Below are 15,352 nucleotides of genomic sequence, written 5' to 3'. Positions count from 1 at the left end.
TACTTCCTTGAATTAGGACTCTATAACTACTGTACTTGATGCAAAGACACTAAACCTAACTACCCTGCAGTAGACGCCTACCTAAACTCACTAACAAACTTTGTTATAGATTTTTATATTACAGAAAAAAAAAAAAAGAAACCTCCAAGCACCAATCAAAATTGGCCCTGAAGGCTGATCAGTGATATGCGGATTTACTCATCAAAAAAGTTGGGTGACACAAGGAAGTGGATGGGGGGTATTAAGCGGGTCACTGGCACACAAAAAATGCAAACAATTTTCACGGCTTTCACGGCTATTGGTTCCTGGGCAAAATAAAATAAAAAGATGCCTGAGCGGTACCTGACTTTGGACTCACCGAGTACTTTTACATTACAAGACAGATTTTGATATGAGAATTTGTTGTTCAAGGTTTACAATAAGGTCATCGCATTTAAAACTATGCTGTTTGATCTATTCATGGCAACGTGGCTGTAAGAAATTACCATGCTTTTCAGAGCCTCATGTTTCAAGGATGGAAGTTGCAGCTCCAAGTGACAAAGATTTTGGAAACGTTCTATAAAGTCACTTATTACTGAAGATGGCTCAGATACCAGAAGGGTCCAGTAATGCTCTGTAATGAATAAAGGAAGAAGAAATAGAGTGTTGTTCACATAACTGTACGTTCAATATGTGCTTCATTAGCCAAAGTAAACAAAATCATTCATGGAGACCGATCAGATGAACTAATAAGATAAGTAAACTCAATAGCACCCACTAAATAGCCTCACAAACTCCGGATACAGCGGCTTGGCAGAAGCATGCTCTGTATGTAAAACAGTGTATCCCTCTTGGTTGACTGACAAGGGGGACTATCGGACTAATTTTACTTGCTGACGAGACGTTACAATACGACAACGGTCATGGTAACACAATGTGGTTGACACGCTCCGAATAAAAGCCCATAGAACCATAACTGCTCCAATATTAATGTAATGTTATTTAGGGCAGGCATTGCTTCCAGCTGCAGGCGCATCCTAGTGCAAGACTTATTCCCATCGCGGACATAACCTGCGGATATGCCATTAATGTCCAATAGATGCGGGTCCCACCTAGCTGTAGAACTGGGCCCTCAAACCTCCACCCTACCTTCTGCTGCTGGTCTCTGGCTACTAAGTGGCCAGGTTTTCCAGAAACGGAGTAAATTTTCTACGCGGTTTGCGGTACTCCGATAGAAGCGAATGGAAGTTAGGGGAAATGCACAGCACAGCAAGCTGCGCTGTTTCCGGAACTTGGAAGCTACGGAAACAGCTTGGCTCGCTGTGCTATGCGGCTGGCTTTCCATAAACGTCCGAGATGGGAATACCACTTCAGGCAATCTTTTGTTTTGGGCAGAAGTCTGGTGTGCTTGATCTCCGGCAGCTGTTTCACTACATATATGGGCAAGAGAAACAGCTACATGCCAGGAGTGAGACACATGCTAAAGACAAATTATCCCTATATTATGGTCTGTATACAATGCATTACATCCCGTATGGAATGATAGATCTGAAATAACAGAGGCATTCACAACACACATTACCTGGACATGGACTAACTGGCCAAAAACAAAACTTTTCATGAGATCTCCTCAGTGCTTCCTGTAATTCCAGGCAGCGCTGCTTATCTGGACAACACAATAAACAGAGGATCACAATTTAATATTAACATAATTGCTGATGCTAGTTTAACACTTTATGGCCATCTCATAGATGCCATAGATTAAAGTGACTGTCTGATGACGGCCCTTTTTAAATTAAAGAGGCTCTGTCACCAGATTTTGCAACCCCTATCTGCTATTGCAGCAGATCGGCGCTGCAATGTAGATTACAGTAACGTTTTTATTTTTAAAAAACGAGCATTTTTGGCCAAGTTATGACCATTTTTGTATTTATGCAAATGAGGCTTGCAAAAGTACAACTGGGCGTGTTGAAAAGTAAAAGTACAACTGGGCGTGTATTAGGTGCGTACATCGGGGCGTGTTTACTACTTTTACTAGCTGGGCTTTCTGACGAGAAGTATCATCCACTTCTCTTCACAACGCCCAGCTTCTGGCAGTGCAGACACAGCCGTGTTCTCGAGAGATCACGCTGTGTCGTCACTCACAGGTCCTGCATCGTGTCAGACGAGCGAGGACACATCGGCACCAGAGGCTACAGATGATTCTGCAGCAGCATCGGCGTTTGCAGGTAAGTCGATGTAGCTACTTACCTGCTGATGCTGCTGCAGAATCAACTGTAGCCTCTGGTGCCGATGTGTCCTCGCTCGTCTGACACGATGCAGGACCTGGGGAAGTGACGTCACAGCGTGATCTGGCAGAAGCTGGGCGTTCTGAAGAGAAGTGGATGATGCTTCTCGTCAGAACACCCAGCTAGTAAAAGTAGTAAACACGCCCCGATGTACGCACATAATACACGCCCAGTTGTACTTTTACTTTTCAACACGCCCAGTTGTACTTTTGCAAGCCTCATTTGCATAAATACGAAAATGGTCATAACTTGGCCAAAAATGCTCGTTTTTAAAAAATAAAAACGTTACTGTAATCTACATTGCAGCGCCGATCTGCTGCAATAGCAGATAGGGGTTGCAAAATCTGGTGACAGAGCCTCTTTAAGCTTGAATATATGACGAGTGAAACAAGATGGCCCACATGTGCAAAGCAGTTCATGTTAGTTTTTGGCGTAAATGGTGAAGTGCGACAAATTTAAACTTTTCTGAACGCTTGCCAAATTTGGAAAGTGATGAGGAAAATTGGGCATGGTCCTCAATTGACAGTTTAGGCCACATTTGTTAAGAAAACTAGATGAATATGGTGCAAATTTAGATTTTCTGTCATTTAGAATGTGGCAAATTTATCAAGAAGCGTGCACCTTTTAATAACTGTGGCGCAAACCCCCCCCCCAACAATCGGTTTTACTTAGACTAGTGTAAGATGCGCCAGTCTTCGTAAATGTTCGCTAATGAGATACTTACACTTGTTGAAGTCCAAGGCTGGCTGGAGGCTGGCACAGAGGTAGGCACTGCAACTGGAGCACTTGAGCATGTCACACTCTATGTTTGACCATCCATACTGGGCACAGGTGAGAGGAGACAATTCTGGGGGTTTCCCAGCCCATTTTAGGGAGTTTTCAGATTAAGGAAAAACTAAATATTGCTGGTGTGTTTAGATGACTGAAATATTCTAATCTAAGGGAGTTTATGACAGATCATTTTCCAATCTGAGAACAGAGGTAGAATAAAGGCTGGTATAAATGTAAGCTATAGGTAGGTGCGGCATCATGGCCAATTCTGCAGATGAGAACAGTTATGAATTTTATTCAGGTAACCATAGTAAAGGAGAAAAAAAAGGAGCGCATGGATGTTCGTATAAGTACTTATTACATCTACCAGCTGTAGAACATACCATAATAACACAGTATTCAATATTTTTTGTCAGAGAGGAGAGACTTGATGCTTTTAAGGTAAATTCCACCCAAAATCTGAACTGGGGTCTCCAACCCATTTTAGAGTATAATGTAGAGATAACTTGAAAGCAAGAAGCATATGTACAGACTATTAGAGTGATGGGACTATATCACCCCCCCAGTTGGCATGCCAACATACTGTCACAGCACTGGGGTCCTGGGTACGAATGCGACCAAGAACATCTGCATGGAGTTTGTATGTTCTCCACATGTTAAGAAGGGTTTCTCCTCCCACACAAAAAAACAACATACTGATAAGGTATCTAGATTGTAAGCCCCACAGGGGACAGCGGGTGATGACAACTTTTATACAACGCTCTGGAATACGTTGGCTCTAGATCAAGAAATAAATGATAAAACAGGAAAGGATATGGAGAATGTTTCCACCCTGGAGAAGAAAGCCTCTTTGCTTGTTGCCTCATACGAGTCCGTATCATCTAAAGCTTCAAAACTATTGTTTTCTTCTGACAGAATACTTGTGTCCTTACTGAGGATTATAAATAAGAAATAATGCGTAACATGGTGGGACCACGGTATATAAGACAATGTATCTGAAAAATGTTGTGTTAAGACACTCAGGAACAGATAAAAAGAACTTTCGTAGACATCAATAGAAAACAACCCAGAGTTAAGGGTTATGTACACATTTGTAAGCAGTTATTTTTTTTTTAATTAAAATATATTTTGGGAGTACAAGCAACTTCCAAATCACTTATTACATTTTGTTTTTACTTTTTACGATACAGCTTCTATGTTCCCTGAATACATAGTGTATTGTTCTATTTCAGCGCCAATGTTTTGGTGGTTCCTGGAGTGATGGCGTGCTGTACATCTATGCGACGGCTGCATCCAATCACTGGCCTCAGTGGTCATGTGCTGTAGATGCTACGGTCCCCGCTGAGGTCAATGATTGGCTGCAGTGGTCATGTGAATGTACAGCAAATCATTGCTCCAGGAAAATAAACTAAGACCAACGGGGACCACCAACAATTTGGTGCTGGAACGGGAGAATTTAACAGTTGAGTAATGCTTGTTTTTTAAAAAAACATTTCTAGCAGTTACTTTTATTTCTTAAGCTCTCGGACAACCCCTTTAACAGTATTTCTATATGCATTGGCTGCCCTGGACATACTATAAGAAAATAAGAATATCTGTGCACCTGAAGTACAGGCCACTGATGTTGTCCTCAGTATTTGCAAGCTGCGTGGCAGAATGTGGGTGAGACTGCATTGTGATTGACAGCTCTCCTCATAGCCCTGTCTGCCACCTCATTGCACACGACACGCAGCATTGTGATCATCATTGCATCCTCATAGATGTGTGTATCAGGACCACTCCATCACGCTGCGCTGGCCACACTCCTCTGGTTTGAGTCTACATTTTCTACACCTTTCTTTTTCTCCTAAACTTGCTACGTCCTGTCATACTTGTCAGTTTTGTAAGATACTTCCAATACAACAGATGAGTACGGTTGCATTGGACTGCCAAGTCATGATACAAACATTTTTAAATCATGGCAGACAAAGTGAATAAAATATTGTCACCACATGCCTCCATTTTGATAAACAGTAGGCATCAGAAATCTGTACTGGAGTAGGTGTGTGAGTGAGCAGACCCCTACCGCTAACATGCCTGTTCAACAGGGGTCTCCGCTAGAAACCATCGGAGCCCAATGCAGGAAGCAGCGCCACGTCCTCTGCGCTCCAGCGACTAAATCATTATCGGAAATGCACGTCATGTCAGAAGTGAAACATGGAGGTACACTTTATAGGGATTCTCCAGCAACTAAGCCCCCTGAGGTCTCAATTGCCAGACTGGTTACTAGGGACAAGCTGCCAACAACGCCATATTATGATTTTATTCAAAGAAGCCAAGTTCAAACATAGGACTCTAGATAGGACTATATGAGGCGCTCTTCTTCCGTCACTAGGGGCGAACAGACAATAACTGAGGTGGAGGAGGAAGTTCTATAAATGAGCGGGACATATATATGTATATATAGTAGACAACCCCGCGTTGCAGCCAGGAGGAGAGGAGCACTTAGAAGATGATTCATATTTCTCTCACCCTTCTAGCTCTGTGAACCCTTCCACTCACCGGCCATCGCTGCTCCGCTCCTCGCTCACTATTCCCTCATTGATCAGGTCCCGGACCTTTCCAGGAGTTCCAACAGGCGATCTCAGCGGGGTTCCCGTGGTGTCATTACTGGGTGCCGCCATCTTGATTGCCCCGGAAGTGTCCTTGCGAACCGGAAGTTGAACCAGAGAGCCGCGGATCTAGCTAGAGGATGTCAGAGTTCAGATAGTCTTAAAATGGAAATATTGTGAAATTATTTATTTCTCATTACTGTAGTAGCTCCTCAAAGAATGCCCCTTTCTAGGCCTGTCATAGAGTAAAACTGCTCCGCAACACGTACATTATTATTTCCTGGGGAGGGGGATTTGCTCAGCAAGGCACGCTGCAGTCATATAATAGCACTGCTTGTTGTGAGAATTCCCACTTGTCTCATTATAAACATTAGTGGCACAGCATCCAGTGGAGCATGCCACCATTTATATTCTGTCAAATTCGCATGGAATCTGATTGGAAAAACCCTGTATTGAATAAATCGCAGTCATCTCTGGGGTGGATTCACATGTGTCAGATTTGTTGCAGACATTTCTACAACTTTAAAAATGTCACAAAATAGGATTTATTAATATTTCATTCTGATGACCTCAAAACAATTCATCACAACATATTTAATATTGGATATATTTACAGCTTACCGACCCACATTTTGCTACACAAACTGGCCATGAATATACCCAGGACATTATCTGATCATACGCCCCCTAGAAAAGAGTCATGTAAACTGATGTTCTTTGATATCAATTTACATTTCGTAGATCCATTTAACTTTTTGCAATGCAAGTGTGAACTTGGCCTTAGGCCAGTTTCACATGATTGTAATACCGTCGCATTTACTGGTCCGTGTCATGGCTGCAACACCATGGGGATCTAAGTTCGTGGTAGTCGAACTGAGTGGGTGGGTGTTTAGCTGGGTTTTTCTCAACAGAACACATATATATATTTTTAATTATATCCTTAATTCCCGCAATCCCATAACAGACCTATTTTCTGCTTTCAGGACCAAGCATATTTCTTCCATCGCCGCATTCCAAGAGCCATAACTTTTTAGTTTTTCTGTTGGAACAGATGTATGAGGGTTTGTATCTTGCCAGATGACTTGTAGTTTTTATTGGCTCTATTTTAGGGTACATATCATTTGTCAATTAATATTTTTCTTAAGGGGGAATAGTAAAAAAAACAGTCATTTTACCAATGTGTTCTTGCGATTTGTTTTTACGCTTTTTAATCGGTCCCCTACTTCGTGCTAACCTACTAAATGTAAGTTAGCAAAAAGTAGGGAACATGTGTAAGAGTATGACTGCAGGATCTGACTACACTGTTTGTTTGTTTGTTACCATGGAGACACATAGATCTGTATAGGAGCTATACAAAGAAAATCGTACACCGTACACATTGTAAGAATACTACCCAGCACTTTACACTTATGGGCACCTTTATGCAATTTTGCATCAAAGCTTAACATTGCATAAAAAATAGAATACATTTAATGGAGGCATTAACTTTACAAACATTCACGATTATAACCTGGCGGCTAATCTGAGAATTGTGGCAGATTGTGCACAGAACACCTCGCATTACTCCGAACCTCTCGTGGAGGTGCAATTTGCCAAACCCCAGTCTTTATTATACATCCTGCATGCCCCTAGTGACCGCCTGACGGATGGGGTGCGCCTTAACCCTCTCCTCAGCCATCAAGACATGGCTTATTGTGCGCAAAAGAGCTGACTTGACTCCCCATGCTTCACTATTATTGCCATTTGTAGGTAATCCTGATAATCAACACGGGCTTCCTGCTGGAATATTTACTCGCTGGGAGGGGGCGGTGTGAGATGCATATCCGATCTATTGCTGACGGATGCCTCCCGTCCATTGAGTTTAGGGAATTTCAAGACAAGTTCCATTTCTCCTCTCAGGCGCTATTCCCATTCTTGCAGGCTTCTAGTTACGTTAGAAAAATCAAACACCAGATCTCTCCTGATCTCTCACAAGTCCTAGTGGTTGACCTATTTCTAAAAAACGAAAAATACCAAGAGAATAATATCGTAGTATTATAATTTCCTGAGATCTCCTATTGATTACGTTACCCCCACAACAGGTGCACATTGCTGGTTACAACATTTTCCTACACTATCCATCAAAGATATTACAGACGGTTTATACACCGCATCGAGACTTCTACCATCAGCATCCTACTGGGATATGGCACTGAAGATTGTCTATAGGGCCTACATATCCCCAATGAGAAACTTCCTAATGGGCAGAATTCCCACATCAGCTTGCCCCAAATGTTCAGAATTGAACGCTGACCTCTATCATTGTTTTTGGGGTTGCCCCGATATCCACCAGTTCTGGAAGGGAGTTGAATGCTTTGCATTACAACACTTAGTTCATTTTTTACCGCTCTCCCCATCTTGGGCAATTTTTGGTATTTTGGACACTCCGCGTTGCGCTTCAAACGCGACAAAAATGCTTTTTATAATTTCTAGCGCAGCCCGTAAGGCCATCCTACAGGAGTGGCTTTCGCCTCAGGCCCCACCCCTGAAATTGTTTCTGGAAAAGCTCTCTCATATTTTCAGGATGGACTGGGTGGAGGCTACACTGCACAAAGAAGCGAAAGTTAAAAAATTATTTTTCTTATGGGAATCATTTATTGACACGCTCCTGCTCAGGATAAAACAGAAGCGTAACACCTGCTTCCAGTATACCACATGGTATCTTAAACAGTCGGTAGCTGGCGCTCCACCAATTACAATTTGTTGAACGGTTGTGTAATTGCCTAAACTATACTACTCTAATGATTGAGCTTTTTTGCTCGCCTATAAGTGACTCGCGCATGTTCCTCTATAATCCAAGCCCCTCTCCCCCTCCCTCGTGGTCAATATCTACCTTAATGACTCACAGTTCTCCTCTCTATGTTGTATATGTTGAAATCATCTGCATATGTTTTTGATTACTTGATAACTATTGTACCTCTCATATTTGGACTTTCCTAATCTGATGATCTTGCTGTATGAGATGTCTGATAAGTTCAATACCAATGCTGATTTGTGTCTTCCCTCCCTCTCCACTCCCCTACTCTTCCCTCATCTTGTTATACTTAAAATTTGTTGAAACCAAATAAAAACACTTACAAAAAAAAAAGGAATAAAAAGTGTTTGAGGCTAAAAGCAGAGTTTGATACACACAAGACACCCTGAAAATGAAGCTTTAGGCTGGATTCACACAAGCATGTTACGTCCATAATGGAACGTATTTCGGCCGCTAATCCCAGACCGAACACAGTGCAGGGAGCCGGGCTCCTAGCATCATAGTCCCTGCCTCTCCGTGGAACTACTGTCCCGTACTGAAAACATGATTACAGTACGGGACAGTTGTCCGGCAGCGAGGCAGGGACTCCTAGCATCGTACATAACTATAATGCTAGGAGCCCGGCTCCCTGCACTGTGTTCGGTCCGGGACTTGTGGTCGAAATACATTCCGTCCATTACGGACGTAACATGCTTGTGTGAACCCAGCCTTAAAGGGAACCTGTGTAATGTCCACAGCATCTTCTGGCTCCACATCTCATGTAAACGCCTTCCTCACCACCGCTCTCCTCCTGCTGACTCTAGTTTGCATGCCGACCCTTCTCCTCTTAAAGGACCAGCATGTGGCAAATTCCTACCAGATTTTCTGAGTATAAAAAGGTACCTACCACATTGTCCCATGCCTGAGCAATTAGGTTCCATACTCTAGCTTGTTGTATTTTCCTGAGACTTGTATTTTGACTATGCCTCCAACCTTGCCTGAACTTGACCTCGCCTGCCTGCCCTGAGTATTTGCCTGTTTACTGTGACGACCATCTGTCACATGCCCTGATCTGGCTTTGCCAAATGTGAGTGAATGTGTTCCGGCTGCCCTGAACTATTCTAATAACGGACCCTGTATCTTATCTGCAGTTATTTTACCTCGCCTGTCCATGGTGACTGTTGCCAACGGAGACTACTTTGGGTGTTCACATCTCTGTATGGAGGTTAAACAGTGAACACCTAGCTATCCCTTAGCCCCGCACCAATTATGCAGTCCTGTCTGAGAGGGACATATGATAGAGGGGGAGAATCTGAGCTCTGTGATATACAGGTTTATATGATTTGAAGCAGGATTTCTGAGTATAAAACAGAGTTAGATCCTGACAGATTTTTTTTTGAAGAATGTGAGAGTCCTGCTTACTCCACCCACACAGGCTGATTGACAGCTCTGGCTCTATCAGTGTGTATACAGAGAAGGCTGTTAATTAGCCTGTGTGGGTGGGATTAGCAGGACTCTCACAGTCTCTTCTAGAAATCCTGTTAGGAACTACTCTGCTCTCATATAGGACTGCATTAATTCCTTTAAAGAGGCTCTGTCACCAGATTATAAGTGCCCTATCTCCTACATAATCTGATCGGCGCTGGAATGTAGATCACAGCAGTGGTTTTTATTTTGAAAAACGATCATTTTTGAGCAAGTTATGAGCTAGATTAGATTTATGCTAATGAGTTTCTCAACAGACAACTGGGCGTGTTTTTACTTTTTACCAACTGGGTGTTGTACAGAGGAGTGTATGACGCTGACCAATCCGTGACCAATCAGTGTCCTACAATTCTCATTGTTCCAGCACAGTGTGATTGTGCAGTGAAAGAAGCTGGGCTGGAACAATGAGAAGTGTAGGACACTGATTAGTCACTGATTGGTCAGCGTCATACACTCCTCTGTACAACACCCAGTTGGTAAAAAGTAAAAACACGCCCAGTTGTCCATTGAGAAACTCATTAGCATAAATCTAAACTAGCTCATAACTTGCTCAAAAATGATCGTTTTTCAAAATAAAAACCACTGTTGTCACCTACATTACAGCGCCGATCAGATTATGTAGGAGATAGGGCATTTATAATCTGGTGACAGAGCCTCTTTAAAGAGGCTCTGTCACCAGATTTTGCAACCCCTATCTGCTATTGCAGCAGATCGGCGCTGCAATGTAGATTACAGTAACTGTTTTATTTTTAAAAAACAAGCATTTTTGGCCAAGTTATGACCATTTTTGTATTTATGCAAATGAGGCTTGCAAAAGTCCAAGTGGGCGTGTTTACAGTAAAAGTACAACTGGGCGTGTATTATGTGCGTACATCTGGGCGTTTTTACTTCTTTTACTAGCTGGGCGTTAGGAATGGGAGTGTATGATGCTGACGAATCAGCATCATCCACTTCTGTTCGTTAACACCCAGCTTCTGGCAGTGGAGACACACAGCGTGTTCTCGAGAGATCACGCTGTGACGTCACTCACTTCCTGCCCCAGGTCCTGCATCGTGTCAGACGAGCGAGGACACATCGGCACCAGAGGCTACAGTTGATTCTGCAGCAGCATCAGCTACATCGACTTACCTGCAAACGCTGATGCTGCTGCAGAATCAACTGTAGCCTCTGGTGCCGATGTGTCCTCGCTGGTCCGACACGATGCAGGACCTGGGGCAGGAAGTGAGTGACGTCACAGATCTGCACTGCCAGAAGCTGGGCGTTCTGAAGAGAAGTGGATGATACTTCTCGTCAGAACGCCCAGCTAGTAAAAGTAGTAAAAACGCCCCGATGTACGCACATAATACACGTCCAGTTGGACTTTTACTTTAAACACGCCCAGTTGGACTTTAGCAAGCCTCATTTGCATAAATACAAAAATGGTCATAACTTGGCCAAAAATGCTCGTTTTTTAAAAATAAAAACGTTACTGTAATCTACATTGCAGCGCCGATCTGCTGCAATAGCAGATAGGGGTTGCAAAATCTGGTGACAGAGCCTCTTTAAGATCTATGCTCGTCTTCATGCACATATCTTTACATAATGATTTGATGTGCCCATGTTCTCAAATCTGTAGTAGGAGAACCCCCCCTCTCCTGTTAAATGTGACAATAAAAGAATAAAGTCCCTCTACCTGACTTCAACTGAGTGCTGCACCCAAATATTGCAACTTATTATTAGAAACCTAAGATTCTGGGCTTTCATATGATACCAGGATCTAATCATTAGTATACCCAACTTTTAATGAATGGAAAGAGGAACATACTGAGCGAACACTGCACAGTGGCACATTTTCTGTTAAGCCACGCCTCTAACTCCACCCAATCACGCCCAACCTCCACCTTCAAATAACATGAGTATTCTACCCCTGCTGATCACACTGACCTTTGCTTTGTTTGCATCTGGTGGATAATACATACATCAATCCACTCTTCTTCCCAGTTATTTTGTTCAATAGACAAATAATTAAAAGAAAAAAAATCAAAACATTTATTTCCAACCAAGTAGTGTATTAGAATATAAAAGCAACCTTGGCAGTGTCAACGAGAAAATTATAGGGGAGAAAAGGGGGCATGGTGACAGGAATTAGAACCTAAGGGAACCGGAGGAGAAAGTAAATTGGTCACAGAACTGCTCCCTAAATTAAAGAGGCTCTGTCACCAGATTATTATCTCCTACATAATGTGATCGGCGCTGTAATGTAGATAACAGCAGTGGTTTTTATTTTTATAAACGATCAATTTTGAGCAAGTTATGAACAATTTTAGATTTATGCTAATGAGTTTCTCAATAGACAACTGGGCGTTTAAAGAGGCTGTCACCAGATTCTCAAATCCCTATCTCCTATTGCATGTGATCGGCGCTGCAATGTAGATAACAGTAACGTGTTTTTTTTTTTTTAAACGTTCATTTTTGCCAAGTTATGAGCTATTTTATATATATATATGCAAATGAGCTTTGAAATGGACAACTGGGCGTGTTTTTTTTCGTATGTCCAACTGGGCGTGTATTGTGTTTTTAACTGGGCGTGTTTACTTGTTTTACTAGCTGGGCATTGTGAATAGAAGTGGATGATGCTGACGAGTCAGTGACCAATCAGCATCATGCACTCCTCTCCATTCATTTACACAGCACATAGTGTTCTTACTAGAACGATGTGCAGCCATATACACAAGTGTCCTGATAATGAATACACATGACCTCCAGCCTGGACGTCATGTGTATTCAGAATCCTGACACTTCTGAATCTTTTCTGTGAGATTCCGGCAAGCCACTCGTAATCTCGCGAGATTATGAGGTAAACGAGATTTAGTTTCCCTTGCTGGAAATCTCACAGAAAAGAGTCAGAAGTGTCAGGATTCTGAGTACACATGACGTCCAGGCTGGAGGTCATGTGTATTCATTATCAGGACACTTGTGTATGTGGCTGCACATCGTTCTAGTAAGAACGTGATGCTGCTGTGTAAATGAATGGAGAGGAGTGCATGATGCTGATTGGTCACTGATTCGCCAGCATCATACACTTCTCTCCACAACGCCCAGTTAGTAAATCAAGTAAACACGCCCAGTTAAAAACACAATACACGCCCAGTTGGAAATACGAAAAAAAACACACCCAGTTGTCCATTTCAAAGCTCATTTGCATATATATATAAAATAGCTCATAACTTGGCCAAAAATGAACGTTTTAAAAAAAACAAACACTTTGCGGTTATCTACATTGCAACGCCGATCACATGCAATAGGAGATAGAGGTTTGAGAATCTGGTGACAGAGCCTCTTTAAGATTTTTACCAACTGGGTGTTGTACAGAGGAGTGTATGACGCTGACCAATCAGTGACTAATCAGCATCATACACTTCTCATTGTTCCAGCCCAGCTTCTTTCACTGCACAATCACACTGTAACAATCACAAGTAGATAATCGAAGTAGTCCAACGAATCTATGACGTAGTACAAACGGTCCAGTTGAACCTGCAAAAAAAATAAAAGTTAGTAATATGCCGCTGCTTCTTCATTCCTTGATCCTACTGTGAATCGCCATGTAGTTACACGGCGGTTCACAGTAAGAACAATGGAGCAGTGGTCCTATGAAGGATCAGCAGCGCTCGTGTGCCGCTGATCCTTCATAGCCGAAAAATCAGCTGTTTTGAAGGAACAGCGGCGAGCACCACTTCCCCCGTCGAGCGCCTCCCCACACATGCAACCCTGCCACTGACCCCCACACACACAAAACAGCTGATAAGCGGCTGTGAAGGATCAGCGGCACGCACACACACACCTTACCTACAGCCGGTCTTCTCCAAAATGGCGCCAGATTTCCCCCTACAAACCAGCTTCTATGCTGGGTCGCTCTGAGCTGCGCATGCATGGCAGAGGCAGAGGATGTAACGAACGGGTCCCATTCATTATATCATATGCCCTGTAGCTGCCATATTTCATCTGTGTATGTGTCGTTAAGAGACACATACACAGATGAAATAAAACATAGCAGCCCCCAGTAAATGGAAAAAAAAGTGTTAAAGGGAATACGTCGCTAGAATTTTTTTTTTTAGTTAAACAGTTAGTGTATAGGTGATTAAACATTGTTCTAATTTTTTTAATTTTTTCACGAGTCAGGAAATATTATAAATTAGATTCTAATTTATAACATTTCCCTGTGCTGGTCACTAGAGGGAGCAATTCCCAAAATTGCAGCATTGGCATGTGGTAAAGCAACCACATTGCTTTATGCTGCAAAATTTGAGAAGCCACACTCGCTCTAGTGAGCTCTCAGAATCCCCCCTCCTTTATCCTGGCTAGTGCCAGGAGAAAGGAGGGGATTGAATGTTCAAACCTCCTACACTGTGTGCCGCCATTTTTTGAGCTAACACACAGTGTAGTAGGTTTACATACAGTAGTAAACACACAGTAAATCACGTACATACACAGACCTAACTTGCCTGCTCCTGCCGCCGCCGCTCCCTCCGGTCTGTCTGCTCCCTCCGCTCCTAGTGCTTGCATTAGAACACAAGTCCGGAAGCCGCGACCGGAAGTAGTCATCTTACTGTCCGGCCGCGACTTCCGGTCCACAAGAAAATGGCGCCGGACGTCGCTCGGCCGAAGACCTTCCATTTGGACTGTGTGGGAGCGGCGCATTCACTATGGGCATGTATGTGCCGTATTCCACGTCTGTATGTGTCGTTAATCGACACATACAGAGATGAAAAAAAAATGGCAGCCCCCATAGAGAAGTAAAAGTGCAAAAATAAAAAAAAGTAAAACACAAACACACAAATAAATAAAACATTTTTTAATAAAACACTAAGAGCAAATTGATATAAAAATATTTTTTTTCGCGACACCCGTCCTTTAATAAAAAAAACCATTTCATGTGAAAAAATCAAGTACATATAAAATGACATCTTTCCTTTAACACCTTCCCACCACAGCCAGTTTTTGTTATTTTTTTCTCTTTGCCTTCCAAGTGCCATACCGTTATAATTTTTTCAGTAACATAGCCATAGGAGGGATTTTTTGTTGTTGGATGAGTTGTAGTTTTTAATTGCACCATTAACTGTATAATGTACTCAGTTAAAAAGTATTTTGTGGGGTGGAAAAAAAATTCTCCATTGCTTTTTAGGTTTTGTTTTTACGGCGTTTCTGCGGGTCAATACAATTATGGCAATCCCACATTTATGCAATTGTTTTTATAAAATGAACCGAATTCCCATGGAGAACTTTTAGAGGGATTGTATACTGGCATTAGCAATGCTTCTAGTAGTGTTCTGAATAAAAAATACATTTCATTGTTATTATTGACTTCAGTATCCCGCGACTGCACCACTGCAGCACCCAGGTATGATGTCACCGTAAAGCACCTCCGAGTGTGGGTGTCGCAATGATTAACCTTCCCCCGGTGTACAGATGATAAGCGGCCACTTCGT

At 42.5% G+C, this 15,352-nt stretch overlaps 1 protein-coding gene across 1 annotated transcript in view; it reads right to left on the bottom strand.

Moving 5' to 3' along the window:
• ZC3HC1 (zinc finger C3HC-type containing 1) overlaps window positions 1–5,737 on the bottom strand; it is a 29,639-nt gene extending 23,902 nt beyond the window's left edge. Inside the window, exons 1-5 of the mRNA XM_075857531.1 lie at window positions 5,580–5,737; window positions 3,856–3,969; window positions 2,992–3,143; window positions 1,562–1,645; window positions 486–613 (exon numbers count right to left, since the gene is read on the bottom strand). Coding sequence (XP_075713646.1) covers window positions 486–613; window positions 1,562–1,645; window positions 2,992–3,143; window positions 3,856–3,969; window positions 5,580–5,701 — 600 coding nt within the window. The 5' untranslated portion in view covers window positions 5,702–5,737. The remainder of the gene's footprint in view (window positions 1–485; window positions 614–1,561; window positions 1,646–2,991; window positions 3,144–3,855; window positions 3,970–5,579) is intronic.
• Window positions 5,738–15,352: the final 9,615 nt, after the last annotated feature.

This window comes from Rhinoderma darwinii, chromosome 3 (assembly GCF_050947455.1).
Source record: "Rhinoderma darwinii isolate aRhiDar2 chromosome 3, aRhiDar2.hap1, whole genome shotgun sequence".
Lineage (NCBI taxonomy): Eukaryota > Metazoa > Chordata > Amphibia > Anura > Rhinodermatidae > Rhinoderma > Rhinoderma darwinii.
The sequence above is the reverse complement of the archived record's forward strand: the minus strand, read 5'-3'. Positions and strand labels throughout refer to the sequence as shown.